The sequence below is a fragment of the Semicossyphus pulcher genome, unplaced genomic scaffold (genome assembly GCF_022749685.1).
Source record: "Semicossyphus pulcher isolate SPU_LCO1_2020_fin unplaced genomic scaffold, fSemPul1.0.p SCAF_7, whole genome shotgun sequence".
In the NCBI taxonomy this organism is placed as follows: domain Eukaryota; kingdom Metazoa; phylum Chordata; class Actinopteri; order Labriformes; family Labridae; genus Semicossyphus; species Semicossyphus pulcher.
In genome coordinates, this window is record NW_027211748.1 from 26,078,818 (window position 1) to 26,104,353 (window position 25,536).

A 25,536-nucleotide genomic window follows, 5' to 3' on the forward strand; every position below is an offset into this window, starting at 1 on the left:
TCCCAGATATCCAGACAGTGCTGCATGTGTGACGTCCACGGTTGGCTCCGGTTGTAACTCTTGATTTTACTCGCTGACGGTCGCTTTCCTTTTTAGACTGTTTGCCTTCATCTGAGCGTCGAGTTTGTTTCTTTTTCTTTGGATTTTCACTTATTTTTGAAGTTGTATCTGTAGTCATCCATCTTTTCTTTGTTTGTTCGGCCATAGTAGATTACTGTTTACTTACAACACTTGCAGAAAACCGGAAAAGCAGCCGCTTAGCTCCGCCTACACTCTCTGACAGACCAACCACTGCTGGGTGATGGAAAACACGTCACTAACTGGGCGCTGCTTGTGATTTCTTCCACCCAGTCTGTAATAGTGCAAATGCAAAGGCTTTCATCAGTGGGCCATAGGCTCAATCACCATTGTGTTACCTCATCCGACGATAGATAGAGACTTAACAGACATTTACTTCCATGAAAATCTTTGAACATTGAACAGTGTTGATTTTCTTTTTCTCACTGACACGTTTCAGTCTGATGAACTGGATTAATTCAGTCTGCACTTTAATGAACTGACTGCACTAATGAAGCCACACGTCGCAGACAAGCTCATTTCCTCGACTGCTTCATGCGCTCAATCATAAAACCGTGATGGGGACTTTCCACCATAACCTTCTCTCTGAGTGTGTAATGGTTTTACTGGAACTAAAGCCGGCACAGTTAGCTCTGTTTTTCCAGGAGAGCACAAGATGGCTGTAAATTATTTAAACTGTGTCTTGAAATCTGACTTACATATGTTAATAATTGGTGTGTGCCATGAGGAAAACCGGTTACAAGCTCCTGTCTCAAGTTTTACGACAGCCAGAGGCGGGAATGTGTCACTTTAGCACCTTTGACAAGTCGTGTGCTCCCTTCTTTGTCTATGGCTCAGAGGAGGGGAAGATGTTTGCTTTATGTGGTCTTCTTTCTGTTTTTCTTTTTGCATCTACAGTTGGAAATGTTAAACAGGAACATCAGGCAGAAAGAGGACAGAACAGGGAAAAAAGTCGTAACTCTAAAGCTCCTCTCAGGAATCCACGAGGAGCTGCCTTTAATAGCTTTTTACTGTTTTTCCACCCAAAGAAAACGTCAACGTAAAACGCACCATCACTGGGCTTGTGTTTCCACCTGACAGTGATGAAATTCAAAACCATGTAACGCAAAGTTCAAATGTGTCGTGACAAACAAGCTTGATGTGCCTGTATGAGCTGCTTCCTCTGTGTGTGTGTTTCGACCTGTGTGGAGGAGAGTTTCAGCTTCTGACTCAGCGTGTTGTTACTGTAAACACCTGCTGCCTCCAACTGCACACACAACCTGCAGTGTGTGTGTGTGTGTGTGTGTGTGTTTTCCTCTGTCTCGGGGGAGTCCTTGGGCGTTTCCTCTTGCCTGAACTGTGTGTTAATGTGTGTTTGTGTTTGTGGGTTCTAAGCTGTGTGTGTGTGTTTATGTGATTGTGTCTGTATTTGGTTTCCTTCCATTTTCTTTGTTATGTTACGGCAATGAATGAGAACTGTATAAAAGTAAGAATAAATGAAAATACAAATACCTGTAAACATTGAACTATATCAGCTTATATGTTTATTAAAATGTCCATACATCCATTATTTCCTGCTTATCCGGGGTCGGGTCGCGGTGGCAGCAGGCTCAACAAGGTGACCCAGACGTCCCTCTATCCCCGTTTTCCAGCTCCTCCTGGGGGATTCCGAGGCGAGACAGGATATATAATCCCTCCAGCGAGCTCTGGGTCTGCCCCGGGGTGCCCGCAAAACCTCCAAAGGGAGGCGCCCAGGAGGCATCCTAACCAGATGCCCAAACCACCTCAACTGGCTCTCTAGCCTCTCTACTCCGAGCTCCCCCCGGATCTCCGAGCTCCTGACCCTATCTCTAAGTCTGAGCCCGGACACCCTCCGAAGGGAACTCATTTCGGCCGCTTGTATCCACGATCTCATTCTTTTGGTCACTACCCACAGCTCATGACCACAGGTGAAGGTTGAAAAATCGAAAGCTTTGCCTTCAGGCTCAGCTCCCTCTTCACCGCGACGGTCAGGTACAACGCCTGCATTACTGCTGATGCTGCCTGTCAATCTCACGATCCATTTTACCCTCAGTCGTGAACAAGACCCTGAGATACTTGATCTCCTTCACCGGAGGGAACAATCCACCGGCAGAGAACCATGGCCTCAGACTTGGAGGCGCTGACTCGCATCCCAACCGCGTCGCACTCGGCTGCAAACCGCCCCAATGCCTGCTGGACGTCCCAGCATGATGAAGCCAACAGGACAACATCATCTGCAAAAAAGCAGAGATGAAATTCTGAGGTCCCCAAACTGAAAACCCTCCTCCCCCCCGGCTGCGCCTTACTAAAATGAGCAAAATGTAAACTTCATTTCAGAACATAAAACGCAGAGACGCCTTCTGAGAACATTTAGTTATAGTGATAAGTGATATCGGTGCAAAATTAGGGTCTATTTAACAAGATATTCTGTAGCAGCCAAATCACTGTTGTTATTGCTTATAATGATGGTTTTAATAGTTACGATACCTGCATGATATTTGTAAAATGAAAGAAACTGAATTATTACAGTGATTAGTATCATTTTGAGACGGAGCCTCCCTGCCACACCTGTTGTGTGAGGCGTTGAAGCCAAAGTGGAACCACGTTTCCCATCAGGCTCATGATCGTTACACAAACATTTCCAGATTCGCAAAGTGTAAAAATATCTGTTAGAATATTTGTTTTTCTTTGCTTTGTCAGCTTACAGTGGCCTCTTCTCTTTTTCTGTATCTTTTCTTTCTCCTTCACTCCTTCTCTCCCTCTCCTCTTCAAACACTTCTTTACTTGCCCAACATCCCCCCCCTCTTCTCTAGTGTTGCAGTGTGGAAACAATAAAATCAACTGTTTCCTTTTTAGGTGCTGGATGGATACAACACTCTGCCTCTCTCTCTCTCTCTCGGCCCTACACTTCCCCATCTCTCTGCTTCTTTTTACTAGTGTCACTCTTTCCCATGCTTCTTTCTTGTTCACTCATTTTCGTTGCTAGCACTCCTGTCCCTCTCTCTCTCTCTCTCTCTTTCTCTCTCTCTCTCCCTGACTGTATATGGTCATAGCAGTTCAGCCCTGCTGTTTCTCTACAAATTAACTCACACACTCTCTCCCTGTGTGGAGATGATTTAGCAGAGTTGTATTTTGAGGCTTTACTTTTGTGTGACAGCCGGACACTTTACCTACATGTGATCCCTCGCAGTGTCATTTAGAAATCAACATCTTCTAAAGGTGCAGGAACATTTGGGTTTGGGACTTGCAGCATTGAACATTTGTGATTGATTGGTTGATTTCTTCCAGCATTTATTTCAGCCTCGATTTTTATACATTTGCAGCCACGAAGCCTGAAAGATTTGGTTAGTCAAGGTGGAAACACAAATTCAGAAAGAAGAATTATCCAAAACATGACTGATTTCTTTTGACTGGATTTAGGAGGCAAAAAAAGGCCATGAAAGACTTTTGAACATCCCACAAAAACATGAGCAACCATTCTGATGTCGTAATATCACAAAATTCACTCGGAGATGAAACGTAAAAGTGATTTCGGTGTCAGACTTTCTCACGCTGCTGCTCCTTCAGATAAGATGAAAGCAGTCATTACATAATCTGTAGGATGTTACATCATCGGTTGCCATAGCGACCTTAGTGGCACCAGCAGGTGAAGTGTAAAGTGCATAAAGGAGAGATTTATGCGAACAGTGTTTGACATCAGGGTCAAGTTTAAGAGCAGGCGAGCCTGACGTCAGAGTCACAGAGGGCGCAGCCTGCAGTATGCATACGACTGAGTGTCAATCATTTATAGGGAGCTTATAGAGAGGCTGCTGCATGTTACACAACACGCTAATGCACTTACACTTAGAGATGCAGGTGTGCTGTAAGAAATGTACATGTGTCTGACTGTTTTAATATACTTCCTACTTTACCTTTACTTTACTGAAGTTTGTTTGATTTGGACTTAATGTTCGAACACGGCTGTCTGCTGCTGAAACACTCCAATTGTTCCTTAGATGGTGATGAACTTCAGGGTGCGTTCACACCCGACAGCTTTGGTTTGTTTGGACCAATGACTGTATATATAGATGGACGACGCGTCTCCATCTGCTCCCTGTACGAAAGGAGTGTGCTCTCTCTCTTTGTTTCCTTCAGGGAGTTTTCCCACGTGGAAATTCTGACCAATCAGAGAGCAGTTTCCTCGCGCATCGGGACTTTTGGTCCGCTGGTTAAAGCTGCCGTGTGAACGCAAACCAAACTGAAGGAACAATCTGGTCTTTGATTCGGACCAAACGAACTGACTTTAGGCGTGACAGCAGCCTGAGTGACTGAAAAGTATTTGTATTTGATTGTACGGATGTAACGATACGCTCATGATTCTGGTTCACGGTGCAATTTTTTCACGACTTTTTTGAAGGGAATGAGATTAAAGTCAAATTATAAAAAAATATCACAAAATGAAAAATGTTAAATATATTTTCTGTTATGTTTCAAATAGAATGTTAAGTCATCCTTTTTTTATTTTGAGGTCGTGCACTTGCTGAAAAAGAATAGCTGCATTGTTTTGTAATGAGTGAAACTGAAAAACAAAAACCTTTTTTTAAATCTCATTTAGAATATAAAAAGCACTACAGCAGAAATAAGGAAAATCTCTTTGAATAAACAAAGCTGCAGCCCGTATCCCCGGCCTGCGAGCTCTTCACCTGTCACATCTTGTCTGTTCGCTGTATTCAGCTACAGGCGCAACAGACGTAATGACGTCGCACAAGAGAAGTCAGAGGCCGACATCGTGATGCATTGTTCATTGTACCGACTTGAATCGTCCCTCGTGTACTGATTTTCAACTGTCTCACACGGTAACATCTGTTACATCCAGGCTCGTGTATTTCATTGTATTCCTTATACCTGAGGATGCAACTTAAGACTGAGAGAACACGTGATGGATTCAAGCGTCGACCTCTGCAGCTCAGGTCTTTTCGAATTGTACGCTTCTATCTCCTGTCTGGGTCAAAGTGACCAAACTTCCAGCTTTGTTTGTGTGATTCAGCGAGTTTGAAGTCAAAGGATTCATCCAAGTCTCTTGCTAAACTGCTCTGATGTGTGTGTGTGTGTGTGTGTGTGTGTGTGTGTGTGTGTGCTTTTGTTGCATGTATTTGGCTCATCACAGCATGGTAACGTCATCCAGAAAACAGTCTTTTAAGCAGAAAGAAAGAGACAGGGAGTCAGACGGAGGGAGGGAGGGAGGGAAGAGTTTGGAAGCAGGCGGTGGAGGAAAAGCGGAGCCTGAGTCATCCTTCCTTTCTTTCTTCCCCTGTCTCTATTTAAAGATGTTCATCCCTTCATCTTCATCAACATCCTCTTCATCCTCGCCCCTCGTCGTAGAATGGAGGCGTTGCTGCTTCTTTAAAGGATAATTCCAGTTTCTGTGTAACTTAAAAACAAACCTTGTACTTACAAAGTTAAAAAAAGACGAAAAGCACCAATTAGAGAAAAGAAACCAGGTTTTCTGTTGCACATGCACTTAACGCTGTAACATAAAGGAAGTAAGCTAACCGGAGTTAAGGGTGTGCAGTAAACAAATAAAAGGAGCAGAATGGTTCTGAATTAAAAAAAAGAGGATAGCTGCAGGAGAGGAAGGGAAAGATGATGTATTTAAATCAGGTTGCAACTTTGATATTGGTTGCTATCTGTCAGCCATCGCAGATGAATGATGACATCATCAGTTGGCCCAAACCTAAGCTTATCAATAACCAGTGTTGGGGTCGTTACTCAAAAAAAGTAATGCATTTCTTGACTGTGGAAAGTAATTTGTTACACTACTTTTGCGTTACATCCCAGAGTCATCACTGTGATTGTGCCTGAATGATTGCATGTGACGAATGGCAACTTAAATGAGATGCATTGTCGCATAATTTCCAGTTTACAATATAACGTTAAATCTTACATATGCCCGCGTATCAGCACGAATCACCATCCTATAAAGGAGTTGTCTGTATTTTGACAAGTTTGTTTCTGGAAGACGGCGATTCTACTGTAGAGACGGGCACATTTCCTCGACTTAACAATGCTACAAGCCGGTTAATCTCTGCTTTTGTTACCTGTTGTTGAAAAGCAAGGTGGTTGGGGTCGGCATACACTCAGCTCGAGCATCACTCTGGTCCCGGGGGTCTTTCGATACCAGCTTTGTGTCTTTATTTATGTTGCTTTCGCAGGTGCTTGTTTATATTCCATGTTGTGTTCACAGCAGTGGATAGGTGCTCCTGGCCTGGACACAGTTTGCACTTTACCCTTAAATTAAAAATTCAAAGTAATGTCAATATCTCCATCCCTCGAAAGTTGACTCACACCTAACACCCCACAACATTTCCCTCTAAGTTAACGTGTCAGAGCTTTTTTTATTCACTGTAAACTCATTCAAACTGAACTGAAGAAAGTTGACGACATGCTCGCAGACATGCTAGCCCGCTAGCTTCAAAATAAAAGTCTGTGCTTCAATCTCTAAAAATAACTCACAGTATGCTGTTCATAATGAAACACTGCAACGTAACACTGCTGCACATGTAAACAGACTGTGTTAGATCACACTGTGTGTAAGCGGTGGACGTGAAGTCTTCAATCAGAAAGAAAAACAAGTGTGCACGCACCCACAGCTGGTGCTCTTTAGCAGCCAGACTTACTGCATGTCTCACTGACGGACTGTTTGACAGACAGCCTGTCTCACTGACGGACTGTTTGACAGACAGCCTGTCTCATTGACGGACTGTTTGACCAACAGCCTGACTCACTGACGGACTGAGTGACTGCCTGTCTTGCTGTCAGATTGGATGGAGATTGCTAACACCGAGCTCGATGGCTGTTCATTTCACTTTGGCTCCTTTTCCTGATAAAATCCAAATTAAGTCAAGAAGATGGATTGTGTGTGTGTGTGTGTGTGTGTGTGTGTGTGTGTGTGTGTGTGTGTGTGTGTGTGTGTGTGTGTGTGTGTGTGTGTAAGTTAGTATCTTAAAGACAAGGTCAGACCTCCCTCCAGCTCTCCCTTGTGTCTCGGCCTCCCTCGGTGTCTCCTTTTCTGCTCTCAATCTGAAGACTTTGCAGCTTTCTCTTTCTCTCTGCGGGGTTGTTAGCTCCCCTACCAGAGATGCTAATTATCTCCATGTGCCTCGCCTTCACGCTACCACACACACACACACACACAGAGCGCTGACATAACTGATGACGTGCGTGCCCACAGTGGGTTTCTTGATCCGAGCCGGTTAGTCTCATATTATGTTTGTGTGTTTAAGGAGGATTTGTCAAGTCAGCCCTGCAAACAGCTTTTCTCCGTGTTCGACAAATCCACTGCAGATTTAGCGTCGCTCAGGTCTGTTTCATGCGTCTCTCTGCTCTTCGCTCCGATTCTCTCTCAGTCTCTTAAATTCTTTTCGCTGAGTCATCGTCCAGACAGAGACGCGCTGAAATTGTTCCGCAGCTCATCAGTCGTTTCAGTTATCACCGGCACATTAAGGCTTTGGGAGCGTTTCAGAATGAACTTTTTAATGAAGCAATTATTGGAATATTTTCATCGTTTTGCTTTTAATTGCTTTGCTTTCATGTTGTCATACATACAGTGACACAGTCCTGATTTTGTAGGCAAAACAAAAACTAAATAAACAGCCTGAAACAGAAAGCACAACATGAAGCATTGACATACTTCGTAGGTGTGAATGTGAGCGTGAAAGGTTGTGATGGCGTACCCCGCCTCTCACCCTAACGACAGCTGGGATAGGCTCCAGCCCCCCGGCGACCATGAACAGGATAAGCGGTATAATATAATCCATCTTTGTTGCAGTGCTTTGTTACTCAGGTTCTCTAAGCGTGTGGTCTGTGAAATATATGTTTTAAACTGTTTCAAAAGCAAATATGAGAGGAAGAGTTAGAGTGAAAGTCCACTGAAAGCTCCTGTGAGGAACTTTTGGTTTGTGTGGATTTTGGCGCCCCCTGTGGACAAAGCCGTACCTCTTATCTCTGTGCTGATTTTGTTAAGTGGTGTTTTTAACAAAAAATCTCATCCTGCTTTCTTTAACAGTCACATGTATCACTCACTTTAAATGTTTGCCCTGGAAAATGTAACAAAGGCAGCGTGCAGTTCATCACTTTGTCTGACACCTACCCCCCGTCAGCAGCTTCAGGCATTAAAAATAACTATATAGAAATAATCAATCTTGTCGCTGATGGTCTGGTTTGCTTTTGTAGGTCATATAGAGTCATCAGAATTAATTTCTCTGTTTCATAACCAGCGAAAAACTCTTCACAGGAGCTTAGAAGATGTTATCGCAAAGATTTCAGTTTTGTTCTCTTTGGCGCCTCTAATGGTGATAAACAGTAATCACAGGAGGAAACTTCTCAGTTAACCAGACGTTCACGGTCGGCTCCGGTTGTAACTCTTGATTTTCCTGGCTGACGGTCGCTTTCCTCTTTAGACTGTTTGCTTCATCTGAGCGTCGAGTTTGTTTCTTTTTCTTTGGATTTTCACTTCTTGTTGAAGTTGTATCTGTAGTCATCCATCTTTTCTTTGTTTGTTCAGCCATAGTAGATTACTGTTTACTCGCAACACTTGCAGAGAGCGGAAAAGCAGCCGCTTAGCTCCGCCTACCCTCTCTGGCAGACCAACCACTGCTGTCTGATGGAAAACGCCTCACTAACTGGGCGCCGCACATGTTTTTTTCCCCTAAAGTCGCCACAGACACCCAGCCCATAATAATACTATATACTGCACATGCAAAGGCTTTCATCAGTGGGCTATAGGCTCATTCACCATTGTGTTACCTCATTCGGCGACAGATAGAGACTTAACAGACATTTATTCACATGGAAATCTTTGAGATTTTCACTTTAATGTCAGAAAAAGTGTTCAGTTGTAAAAGTTTTCTGTTGTTTATCAAAGTGCATCACTGAGTAAAGCCCTTTATGTTTTCTATGTTAGCAACCTCTGGCCGTCACTTTTAACCATTTTGTCTTTACACTAATCTTTGTACATTTGTATCGTTTGCAGCATAAATGGATGTTTTTGATTTTGCACACCAGCTTGGGTCTAATTTCCCCCTAAAAGTCGAGGTGAAATGAAAAATGTCATTTTAATCCTTTTAGATCACATCCCCGGTAATATTGTGCATCTATTTGACAATATAGGCAAAAAAAATACAGAAAATCCATTTCTTCGTATTCTTATATCAAAATCAGATAATTTTTTCTTCCGGTAAAACTAAATTTCACGCGTGCTTACGTAAGCTAGCACCAAACAATTTCAACCAATCAATCTGCAACATTTAGCCGTGGAGCACCAAGAACGCTCGGTCAGTTAGCTAGCTACTGCGCTGTGGAGAACGTCTGTCTACGCCCACTTCTCAACGATCAAATCAAATCCCCCTAATGATATGTCCCGCCTGAACATCCTGTTTAACTCGGAAATACGTCACGATACGGAAGCTAGATACTCTCGAAATGCCGTTTCAGCTCGACTTTAAGGACAGACATGAAGCAGGGTCAAAGTGGTTTTCTGTCTATCAGCTGTTCTTCTTCTTTGTCTCTTATTACTCTTGTTGACGCTTTCTTATAGTTCTTGTAAGAGGTGGGAACCAATGACTGTATATATAGATGGACGACGCCCACATCTCTGATCTCTGCTTTCTTGCTTTTGATTTCTTATCAAAAACATGCCTGTGGTTCTTCTGTCAGCTCTTAAACTCCAATTCCCACGATTCATCTCTCTTTCATGCGGACTCCTGGTGTTTGTCTTACTTCATTCCGAGTACACGTCGGGTGGTGTTAGACGACTTTTATTTACTTTCCAGTGATTTTTCTAAAATATTCGGTCTCTGTTTTCTAAAACTTTCTTTGTAAATGCTGCAAACTTCCTCGTGCTGGGATTCCCCGGAGGTTAAATCACAGTCAGAAATCATTTATAAAAGAGGATTCAGACGTGCTCTGAGCTGTGTGGAGATCTGCTGACGGTACGTTAGGAAGGGGCTGATTTATCACAGAGCTGGAGGAGATCGGTCAGCATGTTTTGTCGCACTGTGAAAGGTGAATCATGTGCATCAGCAGTGCTTTAAGTCCCAAATGTATGCACACACACTCACACGTACACACACACACACACACACACCAAACCTGCACCATCTGGTCTTGGTTGAGTGGAGAGAATGAGTGTGCATAATATGATCATTTGGACTGCTCTCTCTCTCGCTGTCTGCGTTTGGTTAGATGTAATGTCATTGCAGTTTTTTCTGCAGAGCATGAACATTTAAATGCAGCCTCCACCTTTCGCTTCCATTTATTCAGCTGGGAGTAGTTTGAATAGAGATAAATATATTTGGTTCTTTAGCTTTAATAAACATTAATAAAGTTTGAAACAGTCGTCCAGGTTTTCACAACATGCATTTCTAATGATCGACGTGCGCTATGCTATACTACGCTTCTGTATTACTTATGAAACTAAGATGAAGGAGCATGGAAAGTAAACGCCTCTCTCTCTGTGTTTCCCCTGCAGGTGACATCACACAGAAGGGCTATGAGAAGAAGCGAACCAAGCTGATTGGATCCTTCTTCCCTCAAGCACCAGGTAAAGCTGACTCTCCTTCAGCTACATAAGTGTAATAACCACAGCACATTTCATACACAGGTGAACTCAGTGTGCTCCACTGTGAAACCCTGATACTGAAGACAGGTGTATAAAACACTCCACGTTTACCGCATTAGAAATCATAACAGACTGCAGCGTAAGAAACTGCAGGTGTGACCCTGAAGGAGGCGCTTTCACACCTAAAGCCCGTTTGTTTGGTCCGGATCAAAGACCAAATTGTTCCAATGTTGCATTTTGCTTCCAGTTTGGTTTGTGTTCACACGGCAGCTTTTACCAGCGGACCAAAGGGTTTGATGCGCGAGGTAACTGCTCTCTGATCTGTCAGAATTTCCACATGGGAAACTCCCTGACGTAAACAAAGAGAGAGAGAGCACACTGATCAATCACTCTCAACATGATCGCAGACTTTTGTTACTTTTAACCGACACTGTTCCACAGATCGATCAGCTCCACTCTCCTTCAGTTTCTCTCTGAACAGTTTGAACACCTCCGTGTTCTCGTTTCAACAAGCATTTGTGAAATCGTTTAGTCAGCCCATATTTCTATTTCCTCGTCGCTTCCCCACGTCTGTCCCCTACTCATCTCGCTGCGTGGTTCGTTCCGGTCTTTTCTAGCGGGCCATGGTCCTGTGGTTTGATCCGCACCAGAGTTGGAATTTGCATTCTCACCGGCCCAAAGGAACCAGACTTTCTCAGTAAAGTCCGGACCGAAGCTGTCAGGTGTGGAAGCACCCTGAGTTGTGTCCGTCGGGCTGCAGATACAGCCTGCCAGCCTGCAGGACAAAGACACTAAAACCCCTTTGTCTCGGCTGCTGTCAGACTTTGTTGGACTGAAATGTCCCTGCTGCTTATTTTATTTAGATGTTTTGTCCAGTAGACGTCCGATACGCTCTCCGTGGATTTAGTGTTCTTCTAAAATGGATCTGGATTAATTTAATTTAATTCATTGATCTTTCTACATTTAATAAATTAACTGGTTGAGTTGTTTTTGGTGAAACAAAAGATGGGTGTGACTGACTCTGACCACAACGGATGTAAAAGTCCATTTGACTGACTACTGAGGACCGGACCTGAGAGTCACTGGAGACCAGCAGACACTGTGGCACTGCCACAGCTATTACTGGAATATACTGCATGTGTGTGTGTGTGTGTGTGCGTGTGTGTCTTATTCGGGTGGACGGATGTCAGGAAGTGCATTATGGGAAGGAATGAGGTGTGTGGGATGGAGAAAATGTTTGGTATTCACATCCAGGCCCAGTGGGGGGGCGTCCCTAGTTCGCTTTGGGGGACCGGATGACACACACTCCTCTGTACACGCACACATGCACGCACACACACACACTGTATCATGACCCCACACTGCTCAATCCCTCTCAGTCCATGCACTGGTAACACACATTTGTGCACATGCAAACACACAATACCCCCCTTCTCTCACACACACTTTACAACACAATACTCCCTTTCTCTCTATCAGACACACACACACACACACACACACACACACACACACACCATGAACACAGCTTCCTTCCCTGTGATGTGTGTCTCTGGGCTCTCAGGCCTGTTAATCCGCAGTGCTCGGTACATTCAGGCTGATACGGTTTGATTAAGTGTTCAAAGTCGCGTATTTCCCCCAGTAAACCACGTTTACATGGTTTCACTTTCTAGATTAGGTTTATTTACCCAGAGAGAACTTTGATATTATGAGATCAGGCACGCTGTCCTTTTTAATATCAGGCGCACAAAGAAAGATGAAATACTTTCCGATTATTGCAATCCGATTAGCGCTCTAAGAAACGCAGTTTTTACGACTACATTAGAGGAACACGGAAGAAGTGGGGGAATTTTAAAAGCTCTCTTTCATCTTCAACTCCAACTCCCAATTTAGTAAATATTTGGTTGTTTCACGCCAACATGTGACTATTTGTTGTCTTGTTTTCAGTTTAGCAGCACATGGAGACACAGACATCAAAACGTTTCCAGCCAACTTCTTTCTTAGGGTTTCGAGTTACCTAATGTTTGTCTCTACATCCAACGTCAGAGAAACGCTGATCTTTAACGTGAAACTGCTTGAGTCATTGTTTTATAGTTTGATCACCGGATCAGTTTGTCTTGGAGTGGACGAGACCTCTGTGGATAATTTAAGCTAGCGATAGCATAGCTCGCAGCAATGTGAGGTCATGTGTCCGCCGAAAAGCATCTGAGAAACACTGTTTATTAAATCTTTTCATCAGTTTTAATCACAGAGTCTGTCTTTTTCAGAGAGGAGGAGACGCTTTTGGGATAATTCAGCTCCAGATAAAAACCTTGTGAACAATGAACACTGAAGGGTCCTTCTGAGACTCAGTTTGCAGCCAGCCATGCTGTTCTCCTGCACTACTGCACCTGTCTACAATGACACAGCAAAAGGAGAGTGAAGAAAGGTGATTCGAATTGTCGGCTCTAAAACAGACATATTCTTGCTTTTAACTACACGCTCCCGTACGCATGATGCCTGCCCCGCGTTCCCTGCGTCTGTTTGGAGCGTCGGCTGTGCGCGTCCTCAAAAATTAACACTACGCGTATGCAAGATGCAGTCTGCAGATGAATAGTAGGGGCAGTGTAGAGGCAGGGTCAACACAGCAGCAGGGACAACAGTGGCAGAAAGTTCTGAAGACGAGCTGATAGAGCGAGTCCACAATTATCCACATCTGTACGATGTGTCGTTGCCTCTGCACAGCGACAAACATGCCTGACAAACAGCTGGAGACCGATAAGTTCTGTTTTAGAAGTGGACGTGGAAACCTGCAAAACTAAATGGAGACAAGTCGGGGACCGTGACATCCATGCACGGAGGAACATGTTGGAGAGACGGAGTGGGGACGGTGCAGACGGTGTGTTCTGTCCATCAAACACACAAAAGCTGTCACTGTTTCTGCCGTGATCTCGAATGTCACATGTCTGTTGTTTACATCCTGCACATATGGTTGCATACGGCCTGAGCTCTCTGATGTGCCCCCTATAGGGGGATGCTACAGTAACACGCGTAGTGCATAGACAAGTGAACAATTACACTCATGAGGCAGCGAGTTGTGTACGCGAACGCAAGGTTAAAAGCAGGTATATCTCCTGCTAAAGAGGGACGTCCTAGTCATCACTCAAAAGACATTTTTCTTGCATCCAAGTGAGAATTTTATTGAAAGCGTGTTCAGACAAAAAAAAAGCTCTTGGTCGGTTTGCCGTGAAGAGAATTGAACTACTGGTGTAACCCGAATGAGATCAACAACTCTCTTACACCGTTTGGCATTTATGTACTTTTATCTCTCAACACTTGATCACTGTTCATCCCTTATTCAGAGCACACTGTGAGTCATGAAATATGAGCTTTTTTCATCATGAATTCAGAACTTTGTCAGCTTTTCTTTGCCGTCTTTGATCGATTAACACACCTCAAACTTTGATCTATACACCAGTAACAGCTGAGATTAGTGTTTGTCAGTGTTTTTTGCTGTTGGGAATTGTAGACTTTATTTTATTTCTGTCTCCAATTGAGAAACTTTTCAGATTTTGCTCTTTCCAGTGCATGAATGGGCAGTTTACGGACATCTGCTCGTTCTATATATTTGTTGTTTTTCAGCGATAGATTAAATGTAATTTATCAATGAATAGATACATATTTACTGTATCTTCTATGTTACTTTTGTACATATATTTTCAATTCACTGTATAGGTTTGTTTTTGTGTTGTACTGTAGTTATCTTTTCTGTGACATGTTCTGTTTAAACGGATGGTTGTGTAATTTTTTCTCCAAGGCGATACGGTTTCTTCCTGTTTGTCTGTGCGCCAAAGAAAAAACATGTTTTTAGTCGAGAAAACTTGATAGAATATCTGCACACTGCAGTTTTTGTCGGTCACTTTTATAGGGTAGTAGAGATAGTGATGGAAGGTGTCAAGGTTGCCCACTTCATCCGTCTCAGTTTTTTTATAGATTAAGTGTCCTTCTCCTGGCAGTGTTTGACAGAAAGGGACTGAATGAGAGGCCTGCATTGATTTCCTTTAAGGTTTCCTCGTGTGCCTGTGTGTTAGGTCTTATCACATCTGGGGCTTATAGAGTTTTTGTTGTTTAAGGAGAATCAGATGGATGGGGTGGAGCTGAGGAATTACAATGATGTAAGACAGATGATTTATTTATTGAATGCCGGCTACTTATTCATATTTCCTTGTAACTTCTGCGACACCTGTGAATTTTATAAGAATCAAGAATAACTCCAGGTACGAGTCAAGTGAAGGGTTCTTACACATAGACCAATCTGACCGATACCAATACTGATACTAATACCAACACTGATACCAATACAGATACCTATACTGATGCCAATACCAATACAGATACCGATGCCAATACCGATACAAATACCGATGCCAATACCAATACAGATACCTATACAGATACCGATGCCAATACCGATACAGATACCTATACAGATACCGATGCCAATACCGATACAGATACCGATGCCAATACCAATACATACCGATACCAAAACCGATACAGATACCGATACACCGATACCGATACAGATACAGATACCGATACTGATACAGATACCGATACCGATACCAATACCTGAGGTTTTGATATTGACCAAGCAACATCAAGGTTGGCTCTGTGACCTATTATGACTTATGTAAAACTAAATGTAGTAAAACATAACAAGGATATATATTTATTTGCCTTTATTTATTGTTCAGTTAATAAATTATTGTGCACTAGCAACTAAGTAAGAACATACAGCCCCGAAAATAATTAAGAGACCACTGCGGTTTGTGTAAAATTAACTTTTGTTTTATTCTCAACAACATTTCTCCTACTTTTAAACGAAATATTCTCATTGAGGTCTTTTATTTGCAGAAAATGACGATTGGTTAAGAAAACCAAAAGATGCAAAAAGCTGTTTTTCAGAGCTGGATGATGCAAAGAAAACACGTTGTTCTTTTTTAAACAACAGAATTTATTTTTATTTAATATTTTAACTCACAAATCAATATTTGGTGGAAGAAGCTGGTTTTTAATTACAGTTGGGTGACGTTTGGCCGCTCTTGGAGCAGCTCGGCTTTGTTCGAGGGCTTGTGACCATCCGTCTTCCTCTTGATCACATTCAGGAGGTTTTCAGTGGGGTTCAGATCTAGATTGGGCCGGCCATGACATGCAGAGAGAGAGATGCTGGTTTAAGGAACATTTAAAGTGGGCACTTCATTGTTTCCGGAGCCGTATGTTAAAGAAATTGATCTAGTAGCACACTTATACGTAAACATACTGTAGATTTGGTCCAGGATCGTCTATATTATTCATTCAGACCCAAATTCAATATCAGTAATGGTTCTGTGCTACTTTTACATTGATATGAAGGTGCATCATGTGAACATGCATGCTGGAAGGTTATACACAAACCCTTTGTGATCTTTTTTACCTATGGATTTAGCTAATGCTCATAGCTAGCGGGACCACAATGTTTGCATCACAAGCAATACATCATGGAATGGTTGTAGAATTAATGCATGAGCAGAAACACCTGAGAATGTAACGACCACCTCAAACACGCTTCAGACAAGACATTTACAGGGTTTTCTCGAGAGGTCTGAGGGTGATATAATAAGTCTTTGAAGGTTGTTAGCCATTTTACTGCCTGGGTGATATTTTTACAGTCAACTTAGCACTCCATAAAAACATCATAACAGCTTGAAACATTCGCTACATTGACAGGAAACAGTTTTGTTTCCCCGTGGCTTGAATGTTGAGATTACTTGTAAAATAATAGTAATACTTGATATTTGATTCGTCAGTAGATGCTAAAGATACGTTTAAGATCTAGCTGTGTTTGAATTTTCAGCCACTTCTCAGGTAAAACATCACATCAGACAAATGTGGGGCCAATCCATCCAGATGATGCTGCGATATTTCGCAGGATAAGAGGAAAATATAGCCGACTAGTGGTGCTAAAGGCAAGGTCACTGGATCGCCCAAGTCAGTAGAATCTATCCTCCGGGCACCACAGATATCTGAACCAGATTTCATGTAAATCCATGAAACAGTTGTTGAGATAATTCAGTTTGGACCAGTGGTGGACCTACACGCAGACATCCCTCTAAATATACGTATTAAAATTCATTCACTAATGATAAAATGGAGACACAAATAAGTGCAAACCATCTTCAGGCTAATGAAAGTGAGTAGGAGGTAAGGGAAGAGAGAGACGAGGTTTTTAAGAGGAAGTAGAACGAGTCAGGAGGGGGGAATCCATCAGTCAGACTCCCCAGAGGAAACAGCACAGCGAGGTATTTCCCAGACCCGTCGTTTCTCTCCGCGCTGGCTGGTAGTCGTTATACGGTCGGCTAATCAACTTTTAGCTTCTCTCCTGAGCGCCAGTGATTCTCTGAGCCTCGCTGAGAGCTCTAATGAAGACAGACGAGGGCAGAAGTGTGAGGCAGAGATGGATGCCCATAGATCAGCAGCTCCGCGGCGGTCGTAGCTGTCAGTAACAGGGTGGTTGTTATCATCAGACTTATTGATTGGTGTGTTGGGAGGTTATTTTCTCCATGGGTGTGTGTGTGCTTGTGCAGGCGTACGGGTGTGTGTATCTATCTCAGTTGCTGTATCTCATATATCAACCTGATCATAAAGAAATGCATGAAATGACCAAGCCCACCATGAAAACCAATGTCACTGCCAAGTGCAAGTGGGAGAAGAAGAGAGCCTTTCTCACAGGTAGTTATTGTTGGTTAAGAATTGGTGTTTAGAAAAAGGTTGTAGTTTGGATTAAAGTATGTGTTTTCTTCGGTAACGTTTAAACTCATTTTACAAGTGACAAAAAACTACCTGATCATGTGAAGACGCCTAAAATAGTTGCTTTGATTCAGTGAAAAGATTTTGTTTTGGGTTCAGGACTTTGCATCTTAGTGCAGATTGCTGTAACTGGTAGTAAGGGTTTTGATAGCACTTCACTTGCCTCCATGAGCTGTGAGTCACAGCCTCTCCTCTGGCCGTGTTGTTGAGAGAGCAGAAACAACAGGTCAAACTAAGACTAACCTCCTGTTGTTTGTAAAACACCGGCTGGCCTCCTCTGACCACGCTGCCTTTCAGCTCTCCCACTGTGAGCGTGTCAAATTCTGAAACCTCTGTCATAGATCCATGATTTGTGTGCAAACTCATGCTTACCAAAACATACAGAAACAAAGACATGAAAAAGACAAACGTATTCTTAAACTTGAACCTTTATGTCACAGGAATGGATCAACCCATGGGCCAGGAGAGGAGAACCCCGGTCACCCCGTCCTCGTCCTCACGCTACCACCGCCGGCGGTCTTCCGGTTCCAGAGACGAACGCTACCGATCAGGTAAGACGCAGGGTTTCCTCAACCACACATATGTGGGAAATGTGGTCATCTCCCAACCTGACAGTTGGAGTTGAATGCAAGAGCTTTACAGACCAAGTATTAAACCTCCTGAGTGACTTGCAGGTTCTTTGGAGCCGTTCCGATATGTTTGATATTTGGTATTTATGATCTCAATGATTACGTCATATCAGAGCGAGGCGACGGAGGAGACTAGATAAACTAAATCTGGAGCATCAACTGAAAACGCAGTTGCTAATTAATGTTAATTAGCTTCATCATTAGCATAGCAGGATATATGTGTGATGTAGGTTTTCCATGACCTTTTCTTTCTGTGAACACCTCCACCTTTAACCCCAGTCCGCTCTGAGGCCTTGTCATCAAACCGTGCTCAGTATGATACTCTCGGTCTTTCTGCAGAACGGTTCTGCAGCAAATCCAGCGTTTGGCAAACATCTGTGGAAAAATCTTCTGACAAATCTGTCACCGGTCTTGCAACTTGCATTGTTTGGTTTTGTTCTATATCCGGTGTCCGGTGAAGATTAATGTAGGATTAATTGAGGATTTTAACTTGGGTAAATTCTTTTCTGTGGCTTCTCATTTCAAATTAATCTGCAGTAAGTCCCTTTGGTGACATTTAAGGTTGGAGATAAAGATATGCAGCAGTCCACTAAGAAAGCAGACAAGCTGTTATTTGAAGGTCTGAGTTCCTGGATCAGTTCCAGGCTGTTGGAGTTTGTTTGACTTTAATCTGACAGGAAATAAATCCTGTAAAAACCTTTTAACCCATTAAATTGAAAAAGGAAAAAAAAGCAGCGTGAGCACCTTTGAAACAGCGCACACACACTTTCACACACTGTGCAGTCACACTCGGTCAACCGTAAGACAATAAACGTGCACTTGAGATTTAAATTACCTCCCTTCCCCTACATAAGCACACACATAAGCCAAACAAACGTACATCTGTGAGCCCCATTCATTCTGACAAATGTCTTACTTATGTCATTACGGGGCCGACAGCCTGTGTCGTTAGCAGCTCAGTGTTTCTCTGCTGCCAGCAATGGACACCATTCAAACAAACCCAGCTGTGTGTGCTTTATCGCAGCGCTTTATCTCACGCTTAGAAACACTAATTTACGAAACGTCTCCGCCGTCACTTTTTGAACCTGATCCAGTCAGAAACCTCAGGGCCTCATGGGAGCCGCTGACAAGCTGGGAATGTTTGTGTACGTGAACTGAACGTGAATAAACGGCGCTCAGTGTAACAACAACACCCAGCTGATTGTCCTGCTGCTGTGTTTCTGCTCTGCTTTAAGGGTTAAGCTAGGTAAGTTTTTATTATTTAACACCCTTGCCAAATGTTTACACCGGATGCATCAGCCATTATTGGTGCACAAAGGTCAACTTTTTCTGTTTTTACAGGGGTGGAATAATTTCCCACTCTTTCCTTAAGTCAGGAGCTTTTACTCCATTTCAAGAAAAAGTCTTTTAATCCAAATCCAACTGAATTAGTGAATGCACTTAAATGTACTGTATCTCTTTAACCAACCTGGACCAGTTCTTACAAATCAATTGACTAATACTGACAAAAAGAAAAGTTCTAATGGCCTCTAATGGCTGCAACATAATCTTTCAGGGCACTTACGTCTGAACAAAATATTATTTTTGGCCCAGATTTGTATTCTGAGTGTCTGAAAACCTCGCTGAAAAGATCGCGACAGAGACAGACCTTTTTGTGAAAGAGTAAGAGTCCATCTTCACCCAGATACAGTCGTTACATCGTCTCTTCGCAGCCACCAGACCCCATTTACAAAACCAGTCATTTAACCTCACAGAACACAGGAGGTGCTGATTTACCGCTGCCTTAACTGACCTGTTTGTTTCTGCTATTATTTGTGTTGGATCTGAGCTAATCCTTTGAAAGTCACACAGCATTATAAACACATTTACCGGCTTAAAGATATCAGAATTTCCAGCTTCTATGGAAATGTAGAATCCAAAATGGTGGAAGAAAGAGGGAAATTTATCTATAAGATAATATTAGGAAGGGCCGACACTCCTATGAGGAAAAGCTGTGCATCCACATGGTGCACAACCACGTACAGGTCATGATGCTGCCTTTGTCAGCCTCTAGCTAATGGATCCAACCTCAGAGCAAACACTCTGAGGGGTTTGGTTGTTTGATTGTTTGACGATACAAGTTTACACCTGGCCTAACATGATGAAATCTTCTGTTTGTGTGTCTCCAGATGTGCACACAGAAGCGGTGCAGGCGGCCCTGGCCAAGCACAAAGAGAGGAAGATGGCGGTGCCCATGCCTTCCAAGAGACGCTCACTGGTGGTCCAGTCCTCCATGGATGCCTACACACCACCAGGTACAGAAACGTAAATGTGATATGAGTTTTGAGGAGTTACAAGAACAGCTGGATTCATGCATATAACTCGACAGCGACAGGTTTGATCCCTGCCGTCTCGTGCCTCTGAACTCTTTGATGAACATTTGGCAGATGTAAACGCCTGAGACGGATATTGCCTCTCTGAGAATGGGCAGTGGACACATCACACAGTTGATTTCATCCCTGTAGCGTGCCAAGCGGGATCTGTCAGGGGCGGGTGGCGGTGGCATTCATCCATGTCTTTATGGGGCTGGTTTAATGAGGGTGTTAATGAGGCCATTATTTCTCTGGCTGCAGGGTCGAGCTTCACAGAGCTCCACTGAACGAGGCGTGATTTACACACAGAGAGGATCGAGGATTGAATATGAGAGTTTTTATTAGATCAAAGCAGATTGCACAAACTCTGCTCCCGCATCACGTTCGACATATTAGAAGATTTGTCTTGAACACCTGCCGTCAAATCATGTTTCTCTTTTTAGATAATTCTTTAAACATATCAAGAAATATAAAGAAAAGCAGAAACTGATATCAACAAAGAATTATTAATACTTATCAGCACCATTACTTGATAGCCAGACCTCTCAAAAGGTTAAACATTGAAATCAAAGTAACTTACAGTGTAGCTCACAAGATTTGTGGCTAAATCGAGCATTTTGTTTTGCTGTAACTTTAAAAAAAGTATAAAAAAAAAAAAATTAACCAAGTCTGTTCTTAAGGTTTGAGGACACGGCGGGCTACTGTGTTTTTACTCAAACATGATTAAATAATGCATTTGTTGGGGACTATTTTCAGCAGCGGATTAATCCACATTGGGTGCTTGAGTGAGTATTTGACGCAGCAGTATCAATGACTGAGTATAAAGGTGGTTGACGTGTCTCCATCTATTCTCATTGTACAAAAGTGAAGCCAAAATACTCCCTAAGTGGGCGCAGATTGTGTAGAACTTTATGATATAAAGATCTTACTTCTCGGCTGATTTAATGCCTCTCAGATGTTAGTTTAAAGTGGTAATCTTGAATATCTCAGTTTCGTTCTCTTTGGTGCCACCTATGGCGATAAACGGTAATTGCAGGAGCACACTTCCCAGATATCCACACAGTGCTGCATGTGTGACGTCCACGGTTGGCTCCGGTTGTAACTCTTGATTTTCCTCGCTGACAGTCGCTTTCCTTTTCAGACTGTTTGCTTCATCTGAGCGTCGAGTTTGTTTCTTTTTCTTTGGATTTTCACTTCTTGTTGAAGTTGTATCTGTAGTCATCCATCTTTTCTTTGTTTGTTCAGCCATAGTAGATTACTGTTTACTCGCAACACTTGCAGAGAGCGGAAAAGCAGCCGCTTAGCTCCGCCTACCCTCTTTGGCAGACCAACCACTGCTGGCTGATGGAAAACGCGTCACTAACTGGGCGCCGCTTGTGATTTTTTTTCACAAATGTCGCCACAGACAGCCAGTCTGTAATACTGCAAATGCAAAGGCTTTCATTAGTGGGCCATAGGCTCAATCACCATTGTTATCTCATTCGGCGATAGATAGAGACTTAACAGACATTTATTTAAATGACAGTCTTCTAGATTATCACTTTAAAGTCTTCAGTCCATTACGATGTTCATTGTGTGCATTATGGTCCCATTCAGAGTGCAACAGAGGATACAGCAGGGTTTCTTTTAGGGCGTGGTTATCTGCGATTAAACTGAGACATGGAAAGTATCATGTTATTGTTTGGTGGCCGTAGAAGAACTCTGATGAGTTGGATCTTCATTTTTTTTGTTAAGTATATCGCTTCGTTTGCATCCCAATTAGATACCGTGGATGTATCTGGCCCCTATTTAGCTCCACCCTCTTGTCCAAATATGGTCACTTCCTGCTCCAAAAAAGGCCAAAATGCCAAACTCTAGGGTTCGAAATGGCAGTTCACAAACAAAAAGGTGACGTCACCATGGCTACCTCCCCTTCTTATATACAGTCAATGGAAAACAGACAGTATCTCATAAATATAGACACACGTATTTATAGACACACATGCGTGCAACAAACACCCACTAACATAAATCCTTCATGAATGCACAAACACATTTTCTACATAAACAACACATTCTGTGCAGACACACACATTCATAACATTCACATGACTCCTAAGTTTGTTTTTTTTGAGCCATTTTACAGAGCAAGGTAAACAAGCTGCAAGCAGTCACACACTCTTACGTGACGCACAGAAACGCACACAATCCATCTTGTGGATTTAGAAAGTGCACGTCCTGAGGGAGCTGTGAAAGCAGACACACACACACACACACGGCTGTCTGTCTGCCAGTGAGGTTCATTCGAGGACAGCAGAGTCGCGTGTTACCCAGCAGCAGGTTGTATCGTGCAGAGACGACAAGCGAAGGAGGAGGACTCCGGTTTCTACAGCAGCTGCATTTTCTTAATTTCTCAGTTCATCATTAAATATACTTCAGATTTATGAGGCGCTGCTTTGCATCTGTGTCTCCTTTTCCTCTGTGTGTATTTGTGTGTGTTTATTTCATGAGATTCCCGGGTTGCCTGGCAGCGTTTTATTTCCATCAACATGTTTGTGTTTGGCTTCTGGTCGTCTCCACAGGGTCCTGCTGATAACCAGACGCAAATTTGCCAATCAAGCCAGTCAGCAAAGCAACGCGGTAGCTAACGTGTCGAGGACGCGTCCAGTCCCGAGGCATTTTAAAGTGCAAGTGTCAGCTGTGATCCATGATCAAAGAGAAATGTCACCTGAGAGCAAACGGAAACAATATTGGATATGAAATCTACTTTAGCGAAGCTTGTTTGTTTTGAAACTGTGAGGAAGAGGAGGTTCGCTCTTAGGGTGGGGGATTAACCTCTTTAAATGTTCTGTTCTGACCCTGCATATAAGATGACCCTGATTATAAGACGACCCTGATTATAAGACGACCCCCCTTTTCAAGACTTTATTTCACCTTTCACATAAAATCATGTTTTAATATCTCTAACATTAAATTGTTAAATTTAAATGAAATAAAATGCCTTTCAAACTGTCAATAAATCAATAACCATCATAGTGAGGTCTATTTATAGAGCAGTCCTGAAACAGCTGGATGACAGCTCTGGTAACAGACCTTCGTTCTGTTTGTCAGTAACACACGCACACTCTCCTGTCAGTCTCTTTGAAGCGGCCACTTTGAGGACCCCAGTATGATTTTCTCTGTTAGCATCTGTTAGCAGTTTTAAGATGCGGCAGTACAGCGGCCCGTTGCAGCACTTTTCCGAGCCTGGAAGCAGGCCTGGTCCTGTGGGACTCCCAGGAGCTTAACCAAGGTGCGGAGGGCCGAGCTAAGCCGGCTGAGAGCGCCGCTAGCTGCGGGGATACACGGCACTACGGTGGCCCGTGATCTTTTTGGGCTCACCATTTTCAAACATTACGCTCTGTGACAACAGTTATCTTAAAATCAGCATCATAACTCCACCTCAGTTGTTGTTAACTTGGCCGACTTTTCAGCCATTTGTTCCGGACGATCACCGTGTCTCGCCATCTTTCACCCCTTGGCTCTGTAGTTGTGAGTGACAGCTGGCCTCAGTCATGAGGAGTACACTCGCTTTACAGATAAGTTGCGTCGTCTGCTGTTATGAACAGATATTGGCGTTTAAAAGTCTAGACTCCAAATATAAGACGACCACGCTTTTTCAGATGTATTTCAAGGAAGAAAATCCCTGTCTTATATTCTGAACAATACGGTAACATCACAGTTACCTGAATGGATGCACCTGGCGAGCACTGACCTTATAGTAATACTTAGAATTTGCTAACCGCTCACTCCTATAAAGCTCCACCCCTCCTCTCCAAATATGGTCACTTCTGGCTTCTAAAAACCAAGATGGCGACGACCAAAATGCAGAACTCAATGCTTCAAAACAAAAGTCCACAAACATATGGGTGATGACACATTGCTGGGTCCACTTCTTAAGTACAGTCTATGGCTAATAACTTTGTACTGTCAGACACATCGCAGCAGGTGTTTAATTCCTATTAACTTTTGTACACATCTCCCGGATTAACAATATGACCTCATTCGTTCTATTTCATTAGCTTTCTTCCAGCAGATGAATGTGAGTCCAATATTTACTCTGCTGTAATTCTGGTTTGATCTCCAGTAAATGCTGACAGAAATGTGTGTCTGTGTGCCGACGACAGCCTCTGGTTCATTTGTTTTTTTATCAGTCCATTAGAGGACAATCTCCCCTCGATCGACCCCGTACGTATTTGTTTCTTCTGCTGCTGCAAGACGGGTCTACTGACAGTCACATGCTCTGCAGAGAAACAGAGAGAGAGAGGTTCTCTGGTGTTTCGTCCCGCCTGTATATGATTGTGGTGCGACCTCTCATGTTGGATGTCGGCTGTTCATGTATTCTTGCAAAATTCAGATATAATTCAGATGCTTTTAATGAGCAAAATCGTACGGCCCAAACAACAAGCTGTGTGGTTGTACTTTCCGTGTAATACAGGAGACCACAAGAAAAACAAACGTTGTGGTCGACCGGGTGAGCTTCTGTAAACGTGTTGGTTGGTGGAGGCGTGAATCCCCGACGCCGAGAGTCTAGTTTTTGTTTGATTGTTGGACTCTCCTCTGTCTGCTAGTGCCCTGTGAGAAACACACACACACACACACACACACACACACACACACACAAAGAGCACCTGTGTGAACTGGGTCAGCTTCTGTTGTTATTCATATCGCCACCATCAGTCTCATAATGCTGTGGGCATTATGGAAATCACATGCAAAACATGTGCACACAAACACACACCCAGAAAATACACAGACTCTCACACACACACACACTCTCTCTCTCTCTCTCTCTCTCACACACACACACACACTGTAGCTTTCAAAAACAAACTTTAAACTGTTCCCCCCCTGCGGCGACTCTAAACAGATGGGAGCTGAAATCTTTTCAGGCTACAGACAGCAGTGTGGGACATTTATAGTAGATACTACTTCCCTGTCTGTCTCTAAATTTAGTCTATAACGTATTTTACTTTTAGAATTAATGACTGTGCTTTTGGGCCATTAAAAAAACACACACAAAAAGGAAACGGAG

At 43.0% G+C, this 25,536-nt stretch overlaps 1 protein-coding gene across 1 annotated transcript in view; it reads left to right on the forward strand.

Annotated features, from left to right (window-relative positions):
- The window catches only part of LOC138611345 (disco-interacting protein 2 homolog C), a 207,564-nt gene that overhangs the window by 89,378 nt on the left and 92,650 nt on the right, over positions 1-25,536 (forward strand). Inside the window, exons 2-4 of the mRNA XM_069684400.1 lie at positions 10,586-10,657; positions 17,944-18,054; positions 20,301-20,426. Coding sequence (XP_069540501.1) covers positions 10,586-10,657; positions 17,944-18,054; positions 20,301-20,426 — 309 coding nt within the window. The remainder of the gene's footprint in view (positions 1-10,585; positions 10,658-17,943; positions 18,055-20,300; positions 20,427-25,536) is intronic.